General features: G+C 37.6%; 1 protein-coding gene across 1 annotated transcript; it reads right to left on the bottom strand.

The window, feature by feature from the left end:
- Positions 1–1,282: 1,282 nt before the first annotated feature.
- Positions 1,283–24,106, bottom strand: si:dkeyp-110a12.4 (uromodulin). Its single transcript, XM_035379395.1, has 9 exons — positions 23,496–24,106; positions 22,563–22,651; positions 21,944–22,048; positions 18,480–18,640; positions 17,105–17,240; positions 14,009–14,103; positions 4,214–4,382; positions 3,595–3,709; positions 1,283–1,906 (listed from the first exon to the last, which is right to left on the bottom strand). The coding sequence occupies exons 1-9, from the start codon at positions 23,578–23,580 to the stop codon at positions 1,731–1,733; spliced, it is 1,131 nt and encodes a 376-aa protein (XP_035235286.1). The 5' UTR covers positions 23,581–24,106; the 3' UTR covers positions 1,283–1,730.
- Positions 24,107–24,449: the final 343 nt, after the last annotated feature.

Raw genomic sequence — 24,449 nt, forward strand, 5'->3', positions numbered from 1 at the left:
AAAAATTAAGCAAGCTGCTTTCCAAAGCAATGCAACCCAATTTGTTCTAAATTATTTCATGCAAATTGGCCGTTTTTTTTTTGTTTTGTCTGAGTCCAGTCTGAGTTGAACAAATCCAATAAGTTTAATGTTAGCTAGCTTGCTAGTGACACCTGCTTTTAGAGACTCAACAGTACCCAATACCCATCGGAACTGACAGTGGACCAGGGAGTAATTGACATGCAAATTAAGCATAAACTACCAGTAAATTTATCCTATCAATTACTTGGACCGGATTTGGCCAACTAAACTAGCATCTATAAATAGCAAAGTGAATGTAGCTTTTCAGGTACCTTACCATTGTAAAACTTACCGTTGAATCAGGGTGAGCTGCAATGGATATCTTGAAAACGTGTCAAATATCAGCGAAACTATCTTGATGGATAGTACTCCAGGTAAGTGGAAATATAGCTTTTATTTAGTTTTTTTGGTGAACTGCCCCTGCAATCAATTGATGGACATTGATGATCCCCCACAATTACTAGACTGAAAATGTGGCTCATTTGGGTCCATCAGCTGATTAGCTGAATACTTAATATTGCCTAACTGGGGCCCAAAAAACTTTGTAAAAATTACAATACTTTTCTAACTTAGGCCATTGGTACAGCTTGTCAGTAGTTTCCTTTTATGTTTGGGTTAGTCTTCTAGGATGCAGAAGGAAAACGTTTCTGGTAGACCTTGACAACACAGATAACCTCCTTTTACACAATAGTATAATATCATTTTTGTGCAGGGAAAAACAAAATAGTGGAATGTGTATGTACCGTTGGGATGGTGCAGTATGGAGCAGAGGTGCTAACACTGTCGGAAGATTCCAAGATATTGGAAGTAGCAAATAGCGAATGAGAATGGAATTATACATCAAAAGTGCCATCAGTAAATGTAATATACCAGTGTGTCTTAATGGAGGGTCTAGAGGTGATCTGTCACTTTTTTAATACCCTCACTTCTCAGGGTCATAATCTGATTTGGTTTACACTAATGTAAATATATCCAACCTCCAGGGATAGTATGTTTTGCTAATAAACCATGGGGCAGTTACTGCACCATGATCTTTTATGGGGCTCAAACTGGAGTCAATTATTTATAACACTGTCTTATAATTCTGTCTATAACTTGCTTATATTGCAGGAAATTAGTCTCAAACTGTACACACCACACTGTTTTTAAGTATTCTAATAAAAGAGTCAGTAAAACACTGGTGACTGAGGAAGAAAGCAATATAGGAACTTCACTTTTTAATTTCATATAAAAATAAAAAAGAAACACAGAGTATCAGGAAATATCAGTACAAATACAAAACATAACACAAACAGAGTAGTATAATACATACTTAGAAACAAACCTCATAAGAGCCCCTGTCTTCAAACCTCTGCACTGTATGATAACACATCCATGCACACAATCCACAATGGTGATTTGATGGATTAAAACAAATCATGCTACTGAAACTGAGATACAGAACAGTACACCAGTATAGAAAATAATGTGATCCCATTTGGAGCAGAGAGAGCAAGAAAGTGTGTTATACATTCTGTGTGTGAGTGTGCATGTGTATGCATGCGTGCCTGCACATTTGTATGTTCGCACATGTGTTTGTGTCAGTGCGTGTGTATGCGTGTACATGTTCATGTGTACATATGTAAGTGTGTGTCTGTGTGTATGTGTTGGGTGTTATGACTCCATCAGGCTCAGGAGGCCACCTCTGAGAGGTGGTGGATATTGGACAGAGTCAGCTGGGCTTCGTGTGTGGGGTAGGATCTCCTTGTGCGCAGCCATAGCCTCCCAAACACGCCTGTGACCAGCAGCAGGACCAGTAGCAGCCCACCCAGGACAAACGTCTCCACGGGAGGCAGACCACCTGAATCTAAGGGAAGGAGGAGGACAAGACCCAAAAACAGTAAAGACATATTACTGCATAATGGTTTCTGAATGCCAGACTAAGAGACTTGATATAGATCAAAATAGCTCAAATAGTTTTACGATAAATTGAAATATATAAGACAACAAGGGAATAAATAAATAAATAAACCAACTTCTTCACAAGCCATTTAACCTCTTGAGACCCAGAACATGTTTTTGTGTGCATTTATTCCTTGCTATTTGTAACTAGTAGCGCCTGATGGAAACTATGGAAACTACAGCAGGAAATATTTTTTTGGAAAGCAAATTGTCCTCATATGAGGACAATGAGTGAGTTTATGTTCACATAATATTATATAACATATATGATAAAATATAATTAATATTAATTATAATTAATAATATGAATGAATATAAAATGGCCTTCTACTGAAAAAAGTACATAATTTCTTTATAAATTGTAGTGGAGTAGAAAGATGCCAGTTATGTTTATACTCAGCAAAAGTGCAAAGTTTCCAATATCTTACTTAAGTACAGTCACAAAGTACATGTACTTTGTTACTTACCACCACTGAATTTTGTGTAATCTAAAAAAAAAAGCAAAGCTCACTAGCTAAGAGTTGGCCGACATACTTCCCGAAAAGGCATGTTTCCATCAGTGAACACTTGGATAAAAGAAATAATATGGATAAGAAGAAACTTAACATAAGAAAAGGCTGGCGCTTCTGCCTTTTCTGTTCTAGCCAAACTTAAAAGTAGGCTACGTGGTAAACGATAGAATTTAAGTTATCAACACATTGTTCCACACAGCCAATTTACTGACACACTCATTGTCAAGCGCTCCACCAATTGTTTTATGTTAAGTCGCCTAGGCAGGCTATGTAGCCTCTGAGCCTGGGCTACTTAACACAAAAAAAAAAAATCTGGCCAAACGTTACCATTAACAAAAGTTATACTAAAATATTTTATTGCACCGACAGTTGTAATGTTGATAAAATTATGCAGTATGAGTACTGAGAAGAGGCAGATGTTTGAACGCCAGAGTTAATTGTGTTTCTATCGTTTCTGCCCCTAGCTGTGCTCGCACTTTCCATTGTGTGTAAACGTAAATGGACTGCATTTATATAGCGCTTTTATCCAAAGCGCTTTACAATTGATGCCTCTCATTCGCCAGAGCAGTTAGGGGTTAGGTGTCTTGCTCAAGGACACTTCGACACGCCCAGGGCGGGGTTTGAACCGGCGACCCTCCGACTGCCAGTCAATCGGTCTTACCTCCTGAGCTATGTTGCCCCGTGAAACTCATCTATGGAATCAAGAAAAATTACCAAACGACTAACATGGGTTGATAGAGAGGACTAAAATGCTCAGCAATGTGCCATCTTTAGGCCTGCTGTCTCCACAGAAAGCAACTTTCAGTAAGGCATAGCAGTAATAATAAGAAGTTGCTCTGAATTTTGGGCTTGTTTACTGTTGCTATGACAACACTCACAGTTTTGTTGCACTTTCCTTGTTTAAATGCCAATGTGACATCATCATGAGAACGTTATGAACAGATTTTCATGTTTAGTTATTTAACTGTTATACCATTCATTTATGTGGGCTGAGCGCTGGAACATAAATGTTGTTATACTGCTTTTGCTCAGATCGAAACATTCACTCCTAATCCCTGGAATAATGTATGGGGAAACTCACTCAGGGATGGTTTGTCACTGGTGACCATCAATCTTCTAATGGGTCCATAGGACACAGTATGAGACTGTGTGATGTCTCTCCTTGTTCGGACCACCCCGTCCTCCCCAGAGCAGTTCTGGTACATGATGGGTAATGTTCCAGAGAAAGAGCATGGTTGAAGAAGACATGATATATTTTTTGAAAGCACTGTATGATGTTGAGAAACTGACTTTTTCCTGAGAGCAAATAACTTAAAAATGTATCAGAGAGACGACAAAAAAAAGCCTAAAACTGGACCCTGATCAAAATGAGATGCAAAATTATACTTTGTCTTCAGTAGAAAAAAAAAACAGAATCTACCAAGTTTATTGAAATTACCCAAAACTAAAACATTGTCCCAGATTAAATGAACATTTGTGCTTTGACTCAAACGCAAGCTTTGTGTCCATACATGCACAAGGTGGCAAGTACAGTGATCACTAAATTACCTCACCAAACTGTTTATGAAGAAAAACAGTTACACTTGCATTTGATTTTAAGTCAAAATTGAGAATGAATGTTGACTGAATCCATGCCATTGTTTATCGGTAGTGAGCTAGTGAGATTAAGCAAGTGGGCTGTGGAAAGAGAGGGCACTCACAGGCTGGCAGACCCCTGCTGTGCTGTGACAGATCTGGACGTTGCAGTGTAGAAAGACATCTTTGTAGGCATTGCCCACAAACTTGAACATTTGTATCTGGAACATGGCCTCTGGACCCTGACCATTGCTGAGCACAAACAGCGTTTGCTCATTCATTGTGACTGGACAGCTGTGAAGAGGAGAACACAGTCAAGCATTTTCATCATTCAGCCCTGGTCTGTCTCTTTGCTTCTCTCAATATCTCTTTCCCATACTGACTACTTACGCTCTATTGACTATATACTGAATTAATGTCCAGTGACTTTACTGGCATGAAAATATTTGTGCTGACACAAACACATTGTCACAAACATTACTAAACTGATTTGTTAGAAAAAAAGCATGAAAAGCAAATGTACTTAAATGTAGCAAAAATCTAAGAAAAAGACTAGAAAACAATGCAGATATTGAATTTGAATGACAATGTGCATGCTATGTGCATTAATACATATGGTAATGAATTTTAAAATGTAAAAATCCATTCAAAACATAATTCAAAATGTTCTCAGAAATTCTAAGACACATTATGCATGCAGGGATTCACCTGCAGCAGAGTTCATTAAAACTCACGGAAAAATATCTTATAAGTCTGATCTCCCAGTTCACTTCCATATTGAGAAATCATTTAATTATAATAGTAAAAAAAATATTTAAAAAAATACAGCCACTACAGATGATTCCAAATGCCGCTGCCCGACTCGTCTTCAACCTTCCCAAATTCTCCCACGTCACTCCTCTCCTGAGGTCACTCCACTGGCCACCGGTCGCTGCCAGGGTCAGGTTCAATGTCCTGACCCTCACCTACACTGCAGCTAACAGGGCGGTCCCAGTCTACTTACAGGACATGATTCAATTCTATACGCCTGCTCGACCATTCCGCTCTGCAGCAGCAGGGCATCTTGCACCTCCTCCCATCCAGGTAAAGGGTTCTCGCTCATCCCTATCACAGAGCTTCGCCACCCTAGCTCCCAAGTGGTGGAACAAACTCCCCGTCCCTCTTCGAACCACAGCCTCATACCCATCTTCCGCCGTGGTCTGAAGACGCATCACTTCAGACTATACCTGGACTATAACTAACTGCCACCACTCTGCGGATCATTTCACTTAATTCCCCTCTTTCATGCCACTCATGTTACATGTACCTCCATTCCAGCACTTATTTTACTTTGCATTATCGTCCTGATGTTGTAGCTTGTACTGCCCCCTAGTTTGACATAGCATAGGTTAGGTCAGAATAATGTTCACTGTGTGAACTGTACTTTGTGTTCGTGGCTATGAATAACTGTACCAAATGATGATGTATTGTACCTTATCGAACCTGATTTGTAGCTGTTCCAATGACCTTGATAGGCACTTTTCTATGTCATAAATGTAATGTAATGCAATGTAATGTAATGAAACACTATCCAGTTGAGCAGGCTTTGTGACTCCTGCCATCCGTGCCCCAATAATGAGCCCTCTTTCAAAGTTACTTAGATCTTTTTTTCTTGCCATCTTGATACAAAATTGAGGTCAGCTGGGCCTGCTCAGTATTTTTACACATGCCACAGAGCATGATAGCCTGTTAATTGCTTAATTGTATCATGCGGTACACCTGTATGGAAGCATCTGAATTCCTCATGGTTCTCCCCTGATTTATTCAGGTTTTTCCTTTAATTTGTCACCCCCCTGTATTTATGTATTAAATATTACAATCCAGATCTTCTTAGGAAAAGTATTTGAGTATTTTTTATTATGCCCTCTGCCTTTTGGTCAATTTGTTTCAAATCAGCAAAAAACAAAATTGTGTTACCATAGTATTTTCTTGAAATCCAAATGATTACCAACATTCCCAGAAATATGACCCTTATTTGAACTTACAGTGCCTTGTAAAAGTATTCAGACCATTAACCAGTTCTCAGTTTTTACTGAATTACAAATGATTCACTGAAATTTCATTCTGTGTATAATTTACAAACATTTACATTTAACACTGACATTTAAAATTCATTATTTTAAGGTGGCATTGTGTTTACTGTATGTAAGGGGAAAGGCTGTGCTCTTAAAACCTCAAGTTTACACAGAAAAATTGCCTTAATTAGGACACCATAGCCTTACTATTGCTCTCTACCTGTGACCCATTAAAGTAACTGTCACATTTTAAAGTAACTGTCAAATTTTCTGGATAAACAACCCTGTCTCTTTAAGGATCATTAGCCACACTGCAAATCTGAAGGAAAACTTTTTAAAATGAAGACTAAAGAGATAAGAGTAAAACAGGTGGATTTGGAAAAAGGTACTAAATAAAATCCATGTGTTTGCATATCCCAGTGAGCGCCGCTGAAAATTGTAGGGAGCAGAAGCTGTATCACAACAGCCAGGCACTGTCTAGAAAAGCCTATCCCTCAAAAATCAGTGTCCAAGCAAGAAGGAGCTTTTGAGAGAGGCCACAGAGAGGGCAACAATCACTTTTAAAGAGTTAACTGGCTGACAGTAGGGTAAAGGTGCACCGTCATCAGTATCAAGAGCTCTGCATAAAAATGGCCTGTTTGGGAGGGTGGTAGGAAAGAAGGCACTATTCAAAAAGATCCAATCTCAAAGGGTGTGGGAAAGGTTTTTATGGTCAGATAAAACCAAGATTGAGTTTTCAGCCATGTCTCAAAAAACAACCACTACAGTGAAGTCTGGGTGGTCGTATCGTTCTGTGGGGCTCATCTTGTGGGGATGCTTGTCATAAGCATGAATGTGGCATCTTGTTAAAATTAAAAGAGGAATAGAACAAAAACACTGCAAGAGAACCTTCTAAAAACTAAAGCTTGGGAGAAAGTTCACCTTTCATCAGGACAATGATCCCAAAAAGGTAAATGTTCTACAGTGGCCAAGTCCAGATCTCAATCCAATTGAGAATCTGTGCCATCATTTGACAGCTGCCATCCATCATCCAACCAACCTGAACAACCTGGAGCAATCTACAATGAAGGATCCACAGCAATAACTTTCAAACAGTGTGCAAAGCTGGTAGAAACTTATCTCAAAAGACTGAAATATGTTATTGCAACAGAAGGTGGCTCTACCATATAGTATCATGTGCAATATGTTTGCTTATGCAAGCATCATGTTCATGTTCTTTCATGGGGTCCGAACACTTTTGCAAGGCACTGTACTTGGAATCTTATTTCCACATTTCTCTCTCAATTTTTCTAATTTAAAATTTTATTTTATTGGTATTTGGCAATTTATCATAGGTAGAGCCACCCGTTTGTTCACCATGTGACCTGCAAGGATTTGAACTTGTATTTCAATGGTTGTCCTCAAGGGGTTCCCATAGACACACTTATGGCTCAGTTAAGTGACTATTCATACAATTGAGTTTCTAATTGAGACATTTCTAAACACTTAGTTGATCTAATATGGGGAGAGTCAGAAGTGAACATGGATGGAAGTTTAAATGCTATGAAAAGCAGATATTTGAGCCAGTGGTTCTCCCTGCCAGTCCTGGAGAGCCACGGGGTCTGCTGGCTTTCGTGGTTACTGTGAACTTGAGTAGTACAGCGTTTGATCAGTTAAAGCAGTTAATTACACAGTTAACTCAGTTTACCTGGTTTCATGGGTTTGAATTGGTCGCTCATCTTAACCCCTCCACGCAAGCCCCCTAGGGGACGGCACGCGGGCATGCCGAGACTGCTCAACTCAGACATTAATTGCTGCTGCAACCAAACTATGAGTGGAAACAACAAACTCTGTGCTTTAGCTTTATTGGTACACGATACACTACAACGGTACTAAATACAGAGTGTCGCAATTGTCCCATAGGTCATCCATTTAACAAGCACCTGCAGTCTCATCTACAACTACACTCCCCAAGCATGACGCACTAAACAATAGCATCCATGTAGGAGTTTATAAAAATATTCTTTCACTACCAGAAATACGTATTCCATCATAGCAACAAGACAAAGCCAACAATACTCTGAATGTTACAGCCAATACAGTGGTGAAAAACATTACTCACTGATTAGCAAAGTAAACAAGAGGAACTTTGCAGAATTATACCATATCATTCTGATATCAATATCTACAACTAAATATGGAATAAATATACAATCCTGCCATTGATTTTACACGTAAAGATGTCCCTTTCAAGATTCAGTGGTAATTTATTGAAAAATCAGTTTGAGAAATAGAACGCGGGGGAAGGTATTTACAACAGCCACACACAAAACCCCACTTACGCTGGTGTAATTTCCTTCAGTTTGTTCTGAATTGATTGCATAGAGGACAGTACAAGCTTTCCAATGGTATGGCATATTTTATCTTAATTATGTTACAAAGTGTGAGAGCCCTGTGTATCTGCGTGAGTGGTTGCTTTAGCACAGCGTTGTACATTCAGCCATAACATTATGCAGTAATATACAAGCGCTCATTGAAGCGTAATTGTTTTTTCCTTCGGTTTTTGGAAGATTTTGCCAACTCATCAGCATGGCTAAAGAAAATTCTCTAGGGGGTGGGTCATAAGAACAGGAAGCATGTAGTCTAGCTAGGATATATATGGACATGTATGTATTACTCTTGTAGCATTTCAATTATTTATGTTGTGTCATATTTTTGATATTGTTATATTCGCATTGATCGTAAGAGACAACTGTAGCCTTCGCTAATAATGCTCAGAACATTTGTATTGGGGCTGACTATCAGCCCTAGCTGTTAGTATGGAATGGATATGTCATGGAAAATACTAATTCAAATTTACTGTGTGCTAGATGAACATGAAATTTCCCTTGGAGTAACCATAATATTAACATGTTGTCCCATCCCCATGCAACAAAATAATACATACTGTAGAGTACAGAAAAACATACAAGTGTGAATGATTATATATTTAGGTATGTGTACTCCAGTGTGTCACAATAGTTTTGCATTATGTTTCCATGTGATATCAAAGTTTCATTATAATGGACAAAAAGGATTTTATTAGTTTCTGGAGCAGTTTTGGATAGGTCTTTGGACACCTAGATATCTCAGACCCCTATACTGATGAAAAGATAGTAATTCCCACTTATTTAAAATTATGCAAAAGTGAGTTTCATGTTTTCATTTTGTTGTGAAATATTTGATTATGTTATCATTTGCATCAATGCACAAATGAGATATTTTGGATAGATTTGGAGACACTAAGGGATACCAGGGTACACTGCTTACTTTTTGCTTTGTAGATCTTTAGCAATTCCACATATCACTGTCATGTTCTATAAGAACTTTACATTTATTTTAAATTCTATTCTCTACTCTAGGGGACATTGGACGTAATTAATACAATTCAAGCATGTGTTCCCATTGGTTGTTTTATTCACATGACATGGTCATTTCAGGTCATTTCAGATCAGGAACAGATTTCTTTTCACGTTGTGTATTTCATAATGTTACATTTAGACTTTCTAGAATTTAGTTTCACTTTTATGCGACAAATCGGTAATCGGACTAACAAGCAGCTACTGTGTTTTCCTATTGTAATAGCCAGCTATGTGGTAGCTTTGCCGCTATTCATTGGTATTAACCCATGTTGTATTAATGCTAGGATTGAAGCTGCTTCCAAAACAAATCCTAGTACTGTCTATATACATATTTACATGCTATTTACAAGTATGTACAGGCTATGTGCATTCATTTAATGGTAATATTTGTACATTATAGCTTTGTATCTTGCATTTTGTTCTGTCTGTGAACATGATGTCACTCATAGCATTATGTAATTGGTGCTATTTTCTGTATCATTTCAGTTTTACAAAAAAGAATAAAGAATAAATGTTTGAGAGGAAAGAAGACAACAGTAACTGTATAAGTTGACTCCAACCTCTGACATTCTCTTCAAACATGTTACTTATCTGTCAATTTGTGAACAGCGACGCTCATTCACGAAACATGTGTATGATCACATTTGATCGTAAACTGCATGTAAGAACATTTCCAAGAACATTTCGGCATGCATCACTGTTTTCTTTTCTGTATTAGTTCATGGCTGTTTCCTAATGCAAATCACATAAACAGGATTGCGCATAAAATGTACAAACAGCCAACATTAACTATCTCATACACCTGGGATATGCACAAAAACAAAGTTCTGCACGTGTCATGAATCTCTTATTGTTTTTTCGTAGGAACATTTTTAAGAACAAAAGTAAGAATAATTTAAGAAAATATAAATAATCGCCCTCAGATTTTGCACATTTGTGGTCAAGGAGTTTGTGATCCAGGACATGTATAGTTTCATCTGTTTTATACATGAGATCTCAGTATTTCATTACAAACTAAAAAAGAACAACTTCACTTTTGCATTTGCGCCAAGATGATTGCATTTGTAGCACTTTATTTCTACCCAAATTATTCATATAAAACTAATCAGAGTTAGTCCTGTAAATGGTAATGGTAAAAGTGTCTTGCTTCATGTAAGTCATTTTCCAAGCTTATGTAATGCTCACATCTGAGGTTATAAAGCCTTAAATGTTAAACCCCCTAAATAGGTGAGGAAGAAAGAAAAATGCATCCACATAAAGGGGCGTCCAATCTTAATAAGGGCTGATGTATGTGCAGGTTTTTGTTTTAGCCCAGCACTAAGACAAAGAATTCTACTTAAGGTCTTGATTGAAGACCATGATTAGTTAGTTAAATCATGAATTTATTTATTTATTTTGCTTTTTATTGCAAGTTGAATGTTATATAACTGCTCTAATTTTTATTGTGGGAATTTCCCTCTGCTTCTAACAAAACCTATCATGCATTTAAACAACATTTAAAAATACTGCAGCATGTCCACAGTAATCTAACTGAATTTAACATCGTCGTTTGTAAACATCGCTGTCAATCATTTTCTGTGCTCAATTAGTGGCAAATACTTTATCAGCTTTGATTAAAAGGTGGTGGAAATTAGATAATCATTTGAGATGGGGCTTGACAAAGAGGCTATTCAGTTAGTTCATTGGCAATTTCCAAGTCCCATTTGCCCTATCGGCAGCATACAGTTTTACTGCCAACACATAAACATATTCAAGAAAAAGCTCTCTCTCCCTCCCTTGCTGTCATGGAATTCATCCAAGCTATGGCTACTGGTCGGCCCCTTCAGTGGCAATTAAGGGTAAACTCTAAATCTCAGCTGAGTGTTGCATCCTTGGGAACTATTCATCTGGGTTTTGCCATACCTCTACCCTGCTCAAGAGGAGAGACATGCAGTCCTTCAAGGGGGCACTGCCATGTGGAGTTCACATTTGGTATAACTGTGACATCACCAGAGGACCTCATAGTGCCTTGTCTGACACTGACAGAGTTGGATGCCCTACTTCAAAAGTTCACACACTGCCCAAAGCAGTCACATCAGTCTCGCTGTTGGCCGTAGAAAAACATTTTGCATGTTGGTGCTATTCCAGCACTGAGCAGGCTTTTAGAGCCCATAACATATGCACTTTTAGTAGTCAGTGACAGACTACCTGCCTGGAGGACATCCAGGTGCAGTGTGGATTGAAATAGTGTGGGGAACATTGGCATTTACCAGCCAAAACCCAACTGAGAATTTTCAAATGTATTTACCGCAAACACATAATGACCCGGGAACAGTGTGGAAAAAGTTGAATAACTGTGTTTGAGACCAGTACAGCTACTGCTGTTAAGGTGAATGGTTTACATACACATGCTATTTAAGTAATGTGGAAAAACATATAGCTCCTCCTGAATAAGGACATTAGCTTCAAAGAAACTATAGAAATCGAACATGCTCAACAGTCAATCTGAAATTCTGCTTCTGAGGGTGTTGAAGTTCAAAGACAAACTAAAGTATTGCACTCACTCACCATGTATTTATAGATAAATTAATTCTGAACAACATTCTACAAAACAGTGTTCAGTCCACAAAATTGTATAATAAGAGTTAAAATTTGAGAATTAATAAGTTTACATTTATAAACATGCGTTACACCCAAGCATTTAACAGTTTAATCCAGAAAAACGAAGACAGCTTATATTTTCCATACAGAACCATCCATTTACACAGCTGGACATGGGCCAGGAGAAATTCAGGTTTAGTACCTTTTGCAATAGTACACCAGAAGTGATGCACCTGAGAATCAAACCTACAACCTTTGAGTCCAGTTCCCTAGCACATACAGAAAGTCTAATGGATCATTTTTAAATAAAGACCAACACTAAAGGTATGATGAGAACTTTGTCACTTTTTACAATAAAATAACTTGTACAAAATCTGAACTGAATACTAAAGGCTTTACTTCATAGTACTTGGTATCTTTTTCTCCAGATTTTTTCTGGAGAATTTAACTATTGAAAATTCTATTCATTTCACATGATCTTTAAATCGCACTTAATTTTCCTCTCTTTTAAATTGTGAAACAAAAGTTAAAGTTTTATTTTCCTTTCTAACATATTTTCTAATTTTAATGAATCTATTTTTCATGACTCTCTTGGCAATTTGGATTCTTGCAGCAATATTTTTCCACATTAAAAAAAAAATTTGTATTAAGAATAAATGAAAAAGAAAAGCCTACATTAAACTCCAGCATAGTAGGGATGCAAAGGCAGTCTGCAGTCATATACGTATTTATCTATAAAAACATAAAATCCCACAGGAACAATAAACAGCTGTAATGGAGAGGAAAAGTCAGCCTAGCCCCCTTCCCAGGCCTTTTGGACTCAGGGACACTGTAAACAGAAATCCTGGTATTCTTAGTAAAGCTGTTGCTACGAGAATGAAATACTGTGCTGGTTGTCAAGGGCATTTGCAGCTGTGGGGTTGAAATGTGTACTGCTGCTGCTTTTGGGTCAAGTGGCAGAAGTCACGAGGTCACTGTGTCACTGACTGTGAGTCTAGGATGAAATTGCATTTTAACACCACGTTTCTGTGTAAGCATGTGTGCATGCATATGTGTATATGCAAGCCCAGATTAAACCCATATTGTGACACACAGGCAATTTCTGGCCCCTTTCAGCACAACCTGCAATAAAGGCTATCTAACAAAATCTGCCCTTGTTTAAATGAGCCTACAAAATCTGCACGTTGCAGATCTTTGCCATGAATATTCTCCCCAAGTGTCAATGCAGGAATGAAGAGTATATGAATACAAATTTATTTGCGATGAAAATAAAGCAAATTTTATTACTTATTACATAATTGAGGAGAATTGGCTATATCTAATGTCATTGAGTATTTTGTGATTACGTGCTGTGTTGTTAATCGAGAATGACTGAAAACAGGTCAAGACCAATGATCAATTTAAGGTAAGTTTTTGGTTTCTTCTTTCACCAGAGAGGGTCAGTTACCACTGAAGACACAGTGAGTTCATTATAAAGCGATAGTGTGGCGTGAACGACATGAGCCACTAAACAAAGGAACGAGGAAAAGAAGATCAACAAACATATTATAATAGTTAATAATTCACTGCCAATTTATCACATTGTTACATCTCTACACTACCAAAAGAAAAAATAAAATAAAATAAAATAAATATATATATATATATATATATATATATATATATATGCACGCACTGATGTCACCATGTCTACCATCAGTCATATATTTTGTGAATGCTACTCATAATGCACCATATGCCTGTACTTGCATCATTGTCATTTATTTTCATGAAACTCATCCATGAGTAATGTAATACGTCCCACAGTGCATTACGCGCACACACAAGGCGCAGGGAAACGTCCCATCGGAACAGTGCCCACATGGTATCAGCCCTCAGCAGGAGTGATCAGATGCATTATACAGACCTGTCTCTGATGAAGTTGTACTGGACACTGCTGTAGGGGTCATTGTTGGGAGTGGCCCAGCAACGTTCCAGGCGCAACACAAGATGAGCTGGTATCTAGGGAAACAGTGGAACACATGGCAACAACCATTAATTAATACACAAAACATTGGGAACCTCTTGAGTACTGAAAAGAATAAATTTATTAGGCTTCAACCGCACAAAGCGAATAAATAGCCACAGGAGCAAAAAGGCTATCTGCACTGCAATATATGTGCTGACACCACAATGCGTTTCAAGACCAATCCATCTAGCCTAGAAGAGGAAATGCATCATGCATTCAGGAGTGGTAAGGGCAAAAACACCCAAGTACCATCTATTACAAAAATATAGTTGATTAGGAAATACACTGAAGTGCAGATAGCCTTTTTTTAGCCTCGCTTTGTGCGATTTAAGCCTAATAAATGTATTCTTTTCAGTACTAAAGAGATTTACAACTTTTCGTGTATTTGCTTCAATCGCACTTTTTGGGTTTTACTCCAGTCTTTAAAAAAATATATCTTTAACAACCATTAATTGACACAGAATGATGGACTTTTAGAATATAGCCCAGTCAACAGATGTACATCTACCATGGAATGAACTGAAAAGGTGTCTTGGGTACGTCTGTGGGAAATAATTCAAAAGTGTTTTTTAAGATCCTGAAATCATTTCTACCATTTCCCAAAGCTTGCTATGAATGTTTTGAAAACCTCCCAAAGTCACATTTAGTTTCATTTTAAATACACATTTCCTCAATTATTGCATTTTTGGCTGGATCGCAACAGTGGGGCCAGCCCTACAAAAGCAAATGTGTCAAATCTGTGACTGAGTGACTGAGTGAGTGATGAAGTTACACCATTGGTCTGCCGGATCACGTGTGTTAGGTCCAGCCATATACTAGATTTTGACCTGGTCTTGTTTCCACACTGAATGGTTTCAGATCCTTACACAAAATGTAATATTTGACAAAAACCGAGTAAACAAAACATTATTATTTAATTTATTTAATGAAAGTTATCACCATGTGAAAAAGTAATTTCCCCCTTAAACTTAGTAACTGCTTGCACCACCTTTACCAGCAATAGCTCCAACCGAACATTTAGTATAATTTGATATCAGTCTTTCACGTCGCTATGGAGGAATTTTAGCCCTCTCTTTTTTGCAGAACTTATTAAATCAGAATTTATTTTCAAGCATGACCTGCTACAGAATCTCTATTGGGTTCAAGTCAGAACATTGATGAGGCCAAACCAAAACCTTATTTTTGTCTTCAGCCACTCAGATTTGGACTTGCTTTTGTGTTTTGGATAGCTGTCTTTCTGCATAACCCAATTACATTTCAGCTTCACCTCAGGGACAGATGACTGGACATTCTCCTTAAGTATTGTCTGAGCAGAATTCATGGTTCCTTCTATGAAGGCAAGTTGTCCAGGTCCCAAGGCAGCAAAACATCCCCACACCATCACACTACCATCACCATGTTTGACTGTTGGTATGATGTTCTTACTGTGAAATTCTGTATTTCCTTAACACCAGACATAATGGGACCAGTGTCATCAAAAATTTCTACTTTTTATGCATCTGCTCATAGAACATTATCCCAAAAGGCTTGGGGATCATCCACATTCTTTTTTTGCAAATATGAGACCAGCATTGATGTTTCTCTTGGTTAGCACTGGTTTCTGCTGTCCTGCTCTCCTATGAATCCCTTTTTGCTTTGTCTCTTTCTTATTGTGCAGTCATGAACACTGAGGCTAGAGAGGCTTGCCGTTCTTTGGATGTTCTTCTGGGATCTTTTGTGCCTAACTGGATGAGTTGTTGCTGCACCCTTTGAGAGAGTTTGACAGGCTGGCCACTCCTGGAAAGATCAGCACTGTTCCAAGTGTTTTTCATTTGAGGATAATGGCACTTACTGTCATTTGGTGGAGTCCCAGACCCTAATTATCAATTAAATTTTGTTAATTGTTTGAGTGACAAAGGAGGCAATATCTTTTTCACATGGGGGTTTGATCATTTTTTTCATTAAGTAAATTAAATCATTTATATAACTTGTATTGGGTTTACTCAGTTTCCGTTTGTCTAATATTACATTTTGTGTAAAGATCTAAAATCATTCAGCATGACAAATAGGCAATAATAGAGGAAATTAGGAAGGGGGCAAATACTTTTTTACACACTGTACATGTGGAAAAAACTTATATTATTTACTGAGCTGTCCTTGTAGCCAGGTCTCCCTTATAAATAGACCCAGAGTCTCAATGGGACATCCCTGTAAAATAAAGGTAACATTTAAACGAAACTTTTGATTTACAATAAAGAAACGAATTAGCTGAACAATCAATATGGATGTCCATAGGCAACATCATCATTATGTTTTATATTCAAATCAATACTGGATAAACTGCCTTACATTCTCTGCAGTCTTCTTTCCTTTAATAATTTCTGTCATCAGCTATGCTCCAATAATTGTGTATTTTTTAATTCAGTTATTGGAAAAATAAATTTTACTTATTTTGCACACTGTACTTGGAAGAACTCAGAAAAGAGTTGATGTTGGAGGCACAAGTAGCTTTGGATAATTTCAAATTTCTTGTTCATGGTACTGTATGAAGAATGTAACTGTAATGCAAATTGAACTGCTGGAAACTGTTCTATAGGTTTACATTGATTGAATTGGTAGAAGTGCTTTCTGTGTTTTATTGTGGTGTTTTCCTGACATTATAGTTTTATATTGTATTTTTATGGCTATTATCTTAGTCAGCTCTCCCTTGAAAAAGTGATTTTTATGCCAAAGGACCTCCTGGTTAAAAAGAGGTTCTCATTCCGAAAATAAAAATCTCATTCCGAGCATAAAACTGTAGCCATACTCACAGATTATTTTGATCATTTGGAAAAATTTGCTGTTCCCTCTCTAGATTGAGGAAATAAAGATCAGTTCATGTAGTATAAATGTACATGAAAATGCTTGGTGCCATTTATAATCACATCATTCTATGCCAAAGTGTTGTTAAAAAGGGCCCTTACCACTTTTCAGTTGTTTTGGACAGTCTACTATTAGTTACCTAACAGGGCTCACCATGAAAACTTTCACATAGATGTTGTCCTCCAACATCAAAAAAGGAGTGGTAGTCCACTTGTCCTCAAATTCCTCATCTTTGTACAACATCATGGCCACTGAGAAGTTCCCATCTTCTGTGTTAAGGGTAATCGTCCTGAAACACAAAGATCTCTTACTAAGCTTACTGAGTGGCAAATTCCATCTCTGGTTATTCACTTAAAAAAACTAAAACTTGATAGCAGACTTCAAAAATGCATATAAAGTATTTCAAATATTTTTATGAGTGTTTTTGAAATAGAGTACTGTACTTTCACATTTACGGTATTTGAATTGAAGAACACATATATTCATGTTTATCTGAAAGTGTTTTCAGCATCAATTTCAGGGAAGTATTTGGAAAGACAGTCATATTCTTTTCACCTTCACAGGGAGTAAAAAAACAAGTATTGAAAATTATATATTTTGAAAACATTCATAGTTACAGGAGAGTTAATACAAAACTACCTGAGCGTTAAATGTACTGTAACACTTCGAACACCATGTTTCAATTTTAACTGTGATTTTAATTTTTTTTAATATAACCTTGTCTTCCATAATCTTTATTGCCTATAATTTTGTTTTTATATTGTCCATCTGCAACCATGTTATATGTGCTGCTGCCTGTCTTGGCCAGGACACTCTTGAAAAAGAGATTTTTAATCTTATGGTTTTCCTGGTTAAATAAAGGTTGAAAAAAATCTTACTCTTATTGATATAGTAGCTTTTACAACTTTGGATTGTAAACTCTAGCTTTTTGTTATATGAAAAACATTTAATTAATGTGTTTTAAAAAATCTTTTAATATTTGACAGTGCCTTCAGGTATTTGTCTTTAAAGAAAGAAATTAAATACATCAAATACAAAATATTTCTTCAGCACTGAATTTTAAAATATGTCAACTGCATAAAAAATGATTTTTCAAATACAATACTCAATTGCTTTTTTTTAACCTGCTGAACATGAATTTTTTACACTGACTTACTTGATTTTGTAATCACTGCAGCATTCACTGGAGTGAGTGACTGAGTCAGTTGTCCTGTCACTGAGTTAAGATACTACTTTGTTTGCTAGCAGCTGGTTGTTTTTTTTTTTTTTTGCACAGCTAAAAAATGTTAATAATTTACTTAATTTAGAATTTAGGGAATATGTCTAATTGAACCACAAAATAAAAAGGGTAAATGCATGTTGTGACAAGAAAATTATTTTAAAATTATGCAAGGGAAAGTGTTTAGAGTACATGCAAGGCTGCATTATAAGCACTTGGGAGTGGCCAACCAGACACTTTCCCTCAGTTTGGTTGTCTTGCTGAACCATACCCAAATTTCACTGGAATGTGACGACAATAGAGGCTCACCGGATATCCACTCTGATCATGTTTTCGCCATTGGGTTGCTGAACCATGTAGTTGATAGGGTACCGGCATACAAACGTGATGTTGACGTAGCTTCTTGTGATAACATCTGTATCATTATTTTGTATGGTGTTGATGAACATGATGTGGCTATCATCCAAGGTCTGAAATGAAGAATGTACCACATTACATTACATATTTTCATACTTTTAATTAAGGCTAATTAAGCTTTTTCCTTTTTTGCTTTTGCTTTTTTATGCTGCTATAAAACATGTGCATGTTGCGCCACATGTTTATAAACCAGACAGTGACGTGTTTAAGATGTAAAAAAGTTTTCAACAAAGAGAGAAGACCTGTCCTGTTCTGTCCTGTCACATCACATCCGGCCCCCGCAGGGACTGAAAGGGCAACCTAGCAGAATAAATTCCTCCCCAAAGGCTGACAAGACATTTTACTACCTTTTAGCAAATACACAACCCGCCTCCCCTTTCCGGCTACCTTAAAAGGGTCCCTGCTATAGGAAGAATGAGGTACTGCTGTTGCATATAGCAGTCACACCAGTGAAGGTTATGACCATCCGTTACATGAAAAGCCCTTCAAAGCCACGGGGTTCCTCTGGAATATTAGCACTTGTGAGTTATTGAAGGAATTGTTAAAGGAAACAACCGTGAGACTAAATCAGGAAATGGATTCAGTCCCCAAAGCCCTCTGTTTTGGGATAAGGCTTTGTGTCAAGTGGAAGAAAACAATTCCACCAGATGAATTTGATATTTAAAAGGGTAAAACATAAGAAAGACAAAAACCAAAACAAAATTGTTTGCTCATACACTGAACACAGTCTCTTTAAAGAGATAGTTCACTTCCTTGGATATTTTGATATTATTTAAGTTTTAGTGTATATCCAAAAGCCCCCAAATGCCCTGCACCTACAAAGACAGGTCATCAGAAAAAGCTCTATATATATATATATATATATATATATATATATATATATATATATATTTCATTTAAAAAACATTTATTTAAAAATGACTTTCTGTTTTGTAACTTTTTGTCTTTTTTCTACAATTAAATCAATCAAAGAAATTATATCTGTTTTGTGCATTTTATAAATATTTTGTCAGATAATTTGTTTTCACTGTATTCCCTTACTTAAACAACTGCAAAGCAAACCAGGGGAATTAGTGGCAAGGGAAAACTGTCTGGATGGCATGTAAGTAGAAACCTTGGGAGACACCAAACTCAATAGAGAGAGCCCATCCTCCTCTGGTTAGCTCAGTGTGTGGATTCATCTGTTCTGTCCACATTCAACCAAAAACAACAAATGATTAAGCAAAACCAAATAAGGAAACTGAGATCTGCAGTGTGGTATAATGTCAGTCTATAAGCATTAATAGACCAAATTCCATTATAAAAGGGGATAAAATGCAAGTCATCGTAAAATAGATTACTGTATAAAATTTATATACAGTAATGGTGGGCAGATAATCTTAAAACACTCTTCCGGTGAGTGGATGCGCCCTGTAATCTGGTACAGAATCCAAACTGTGGCAGTACTAACAGTGGCAGCAGCTCCACAGAGCAATGCATAATTAGCCATAGCTTTGCCCAGGGAGGGAGGGATTCACTCAGCCATGACAACCATGTCTCATTGATCACCAGTGAGCCCTGCTGGTAAATCAAGTTCCTGTAGTTGCTTGCTCAGGCTGCACATTAATTGCTTTCTTACAACTCAGCTCAACTTTTTTTGTGATTGGCCATTCAACATTAGGAGAAAAGGGGGAAAAACATTTAAAAAGCTCAAAGTCTACACTTAAAAATTGAATACTGAAAACTTACATACAATGCAAGATATATATTGTGACATATGGAAATCATTTTCACATACTGAAGTGGTCCTGCATTCAGAAATATTTTGTATCATATTTTAAAATGTATTCCATTTATTTACCATATACTGGAAAATTTGCAATGCTTGCTCATTAATCCCAAGCAGAATAAATGCAATAACTCCCTATATTAATATCACTCCCAAACATTTGCCATTTAAAGTTACATTCTTTATGAAATTAGACAAATGTGCAACATCTGGAACTGAACAAATCTTTTTTTTTCAAATATGAAATGACAGATTTTCTCCCAAACAGGAAATTCACTGGTTTCTAAAATAGAAATACCGGAGGTGTACAGTACAATAGTAGCTTATACTCCATCTCCAGTTCTAGACCTTGTGCCAAAAAATACAACAGGACATGGAACCTCAACTTCTTTTTACAATTATGGATGCATTTTCAAAAGTAAACATATAACACTATGTTACTATTATGCTGGGGCCTTTATTCTACAATTCCTCTGTTCTTGCATCAACCGGCAGTGAAAGATGTTTATAGTGTTACACAGAAATAGTTTGGTAACTATGGCTTTTTCTTTCTTTTTGCAGAAATGCTTAATCCAAAGGAGTCCTTGTTTCTTGGCTGGTATGTAAAAGACTTGTAAAACTGCTGGAAGGGGAGAGATTTAATCCCCCACAATGCTGCGTTAACCTTTTGCTCACTTTACAAGATATGCCCGGTGCATTCTAAGTGAGCTTTTGAATGATACTTGTGGTTTTCGAGTACTGATTTATATCTTGCCAAAGAGAAAATTGCCCTCGCTGCAGTATGGCCACTGTATGAGAGGAGCCGAGGGAGAAAATAAAGAATACTACAAAGTCGGACAGTGAAATATTGTCCGCCTATTCAAGAGCCTTGAAAACACAGCCATAATTTCCATATAAATCCAGATAATTTAGTGCCATGAGCGCTTCGCCCCCCTTCAACACTTTGAAAAGGAACACTTAGTTGGATGAATGTAGTGGGTGGAGGGGAAAAAAAAGAGGCGAGGCACTCCCATTCTCAGCCAATGACAAAATGCAGCCTCCACACGGATGAGCACGTGATCACGTCACGTGATTTGCAATTTAAATCTTAAAAATCCAAGGACTCATCTAAATGAGACTTGCAGACAGATTTCAAAACAAAATGAATGCACGCAGTGTTTGTGGTGCCATCCAGCTGTTTGTTTCCTTGGCTCTAAAGGAAAAGTCTTGTCATGGCCTGACCCATGATCAAGGCCCCCTCACCCAACAGTTCCTGTTTTCCAGCATGGCCTAGCGCTAGCTGTAAAACATCTAAATTTATGACCCCACGTAGACTGTGTGTCGCAGATAAAAGAGATGAGCACTGTAGTTTGTCTCCATTATAGCAGCGCTAATGTCCCTTTCAGTGAGGCTCTGGTTAAAGACTGCTTCTGTAACCACAACATGACCTTTATTCACAGAAACTTTCATGAAATATTTCAGGGTCTGGCTCAGTGCCCTTCTTACGTATATCAACAAGGCATCCCTAGCAAAGTGTATTCAGAGCAATTTTCTATCGGTAGGGGGTGCACATCTCTATGAGAAGTGACAAAAAACATCACTGGAGTACCGTGATGGTCCCACAATCGGACAGATTCGTCTTGATGCTGAAAACATAGTCATCGTCGATCTCCACCCCGCGGCACTCTGGGTCATTGAGGTGCAAATCCCAGACCTGCAGCATAACAAAGACAAAGGAATAAGACCACAGAAACATTATGAAATATAATCCTCTGTTTGTACTAAATGATAATTGGGGGGTTGGGGGTGGGCGGTGGGTGGCGGACATGAGCCCACATTGCACAGGAAAACTTTGTATGCTAAGGCAGGAGATGTTACATCAATGATTCCCAAACTGTGAGTTGGTGAAGGTTAAGGTGTGTTGCTGAATATACATGACAAAAATAACATAATGTATATAAAATACTTTGCATACGACAAATTAAACACAACAAATGAAACACCAGTAAACCTAAACAATGCACCCATAACATGCATCAAACTAGTTACAGTTATAGTGTAGTTGTTTCTTTGTATCATAAAAAAACATTCACTCATTCCTGGGTCATGGGCTCTGAACATTTGAAAATTAATTTGGACTTTTATACACATTCAGTATAAGATAGAACTTGGCATTGCTAAGTACATGGCTCTGAAAACTTGCTTGTTGGAGAAATGTAGCTACTTACATAAACCGGGGGGACTTTGCTGAGAAAAAAGGCACTGGGGATGAACACTTCCATTCGGTCATTGGAGCAAATGACAATTTCATTGAGTTCTGTGGCAAGGGTGAAGGATAATACATTTTTTCATTCTTGAACACAAACCACTGGGGAGAATGTGCATTCACGTATCTTACCAATGTGATTCATTTCCAACAACTTTTTTCTGTTTGTTTACAAGGTCCTGTAATCACATCCAAGCAAATGTTTTTTCCAACTGCAGCAATATTCAGTCCAAATCAAACCAAATTTTACAGCAACTCTGTGGAGGTCAATCGGCAATGAATACAACGTGTTCCAGTTTTAGCTTGAAAAAAGCTGCAACTAAAATGCATTGAATTAATAAAAATCCATTATGAGATCCGTCTCATTTAGCTTCCTTTCTCCCACTACCTTCTGCAACACTCCTTTGTCTTGTTTTTAATGCCGATTCCAGACGGTCTCCCTGGAAACCACATGATGCATCTAATTTATTTTGCTTATAAGCACTCTGACACAGCTAATGAACAGAAACAACTATTTCTTCGAATTTCAACAAATACGCACTATGATACACAAATATCCAAGCAATGAAAAATAGCCAGGAGTTATTCAATCACACTGGGTTCTCTCAAAGAACTTGCATGTCACTGTGAAAACCAATTTGCAGAGCACGACTAATGCAGCTTGAGATTAAGAGTACATCATGATTTCAAGACCCTTTCTCATTCTATGGAGCAATTTCTAATTAAAAACCCTTGCTTTAGAGAGGTGTTTTTTTAGATGGAAAAAAAGTAAAATATTTTTTATATTGAAGATCATAATAAAAAAAATAATATAATTACCATAACCTGCTGCAGGACACTTTCTGCAACACAGGGTGAGATGTAGTTACACCGTTCAGAGTTGAGAAAGACTCACCATTCTTGTTGTCTTGATAGGCTGAAGAGACAGCCATCCTCAGAGCAAACATGCTGCAAGCAAATACTAAACTGGCAGGTGTCATCTTCAGAATGATCACAGTTAGCAGTGGCTTTTAGCAAGACACTTTCGACCCCTGGTCCTTGGCTCCTTCCCGAACCTGTGAATCTTCTTTGCTATTCACCGCAACTGGCTTGTCAGCACCCGACGTTGTGCCCCCTAACTCAAGCCCACAAAAAGGCAGCTCTAATGGACTGAGATCCTCCCCGTAGCACTTAAACACCAGCTTGAATGATGTCCAAGCCAACAATGAGATTCCTCAGTTGAATAGGGACAGCCGAGAGGAGTCCAAGGTAACACAAACCTACTCTTTGTAGACGGGGGCGCAAAACAGCTGCTGGTGATAAGGGCTGCCCAATTTTTAAATGCCTAGAACCACTGTCACTAAGAAAAACACTTGTTACGTGCAGACTATTTAGCATGTAAAGAGAATCCAAGGGAGGGGTCTTCTGGCAGAGCCTTTTGTTCCATTTCCATTGTACTTTTAAGCAGTTTTCAAGACAACTTGGCTTTCTCAATACAGGAGTCCTTGTCACTTACGGGATGAACCAAAGAAGTCATCCAGTACAGGGCAAAGCATCAATAGTGACTGACTCACTCACTTGTACTGACTGGCAGTGCAATTCCCTCGTTTTAACTAAAACCACCAGAGGGTGAATACACCAACCCTTTGGCCCATGCACCAATGGCATTAGAAATTATTGTTCCAACATGCTTAATTTATCAATAATTGACTCTTGCGTTGCCAAGTGAGAGCATATTACTTGGTGGAATTGTCTTTGTCTTATATTGCACCAGTAAGTCCTCTGGTTCAGTGACCTGCAGTCAGCCTAACTCAGCTGTGCTTGATGTGTAATTCTTCAGTGGAATGACTGAGCAGTTCAAATGCTGGAA

This window comes from Anguilla anguilla, chromosome 1 (genome assembly GCF_013347855.1).
Source record: "Anguilla anguilla isolate fAngAng1 chromosome 1, fAngAng1.pri, whole genome shotgun sequence".
Classification (NCBI taxonomy): Eukaryota; Metazoa; Chordata; class Actinopteri; order Anguilliformes; family Anguillidae; genus Anguilla; species Anguilla anguilla.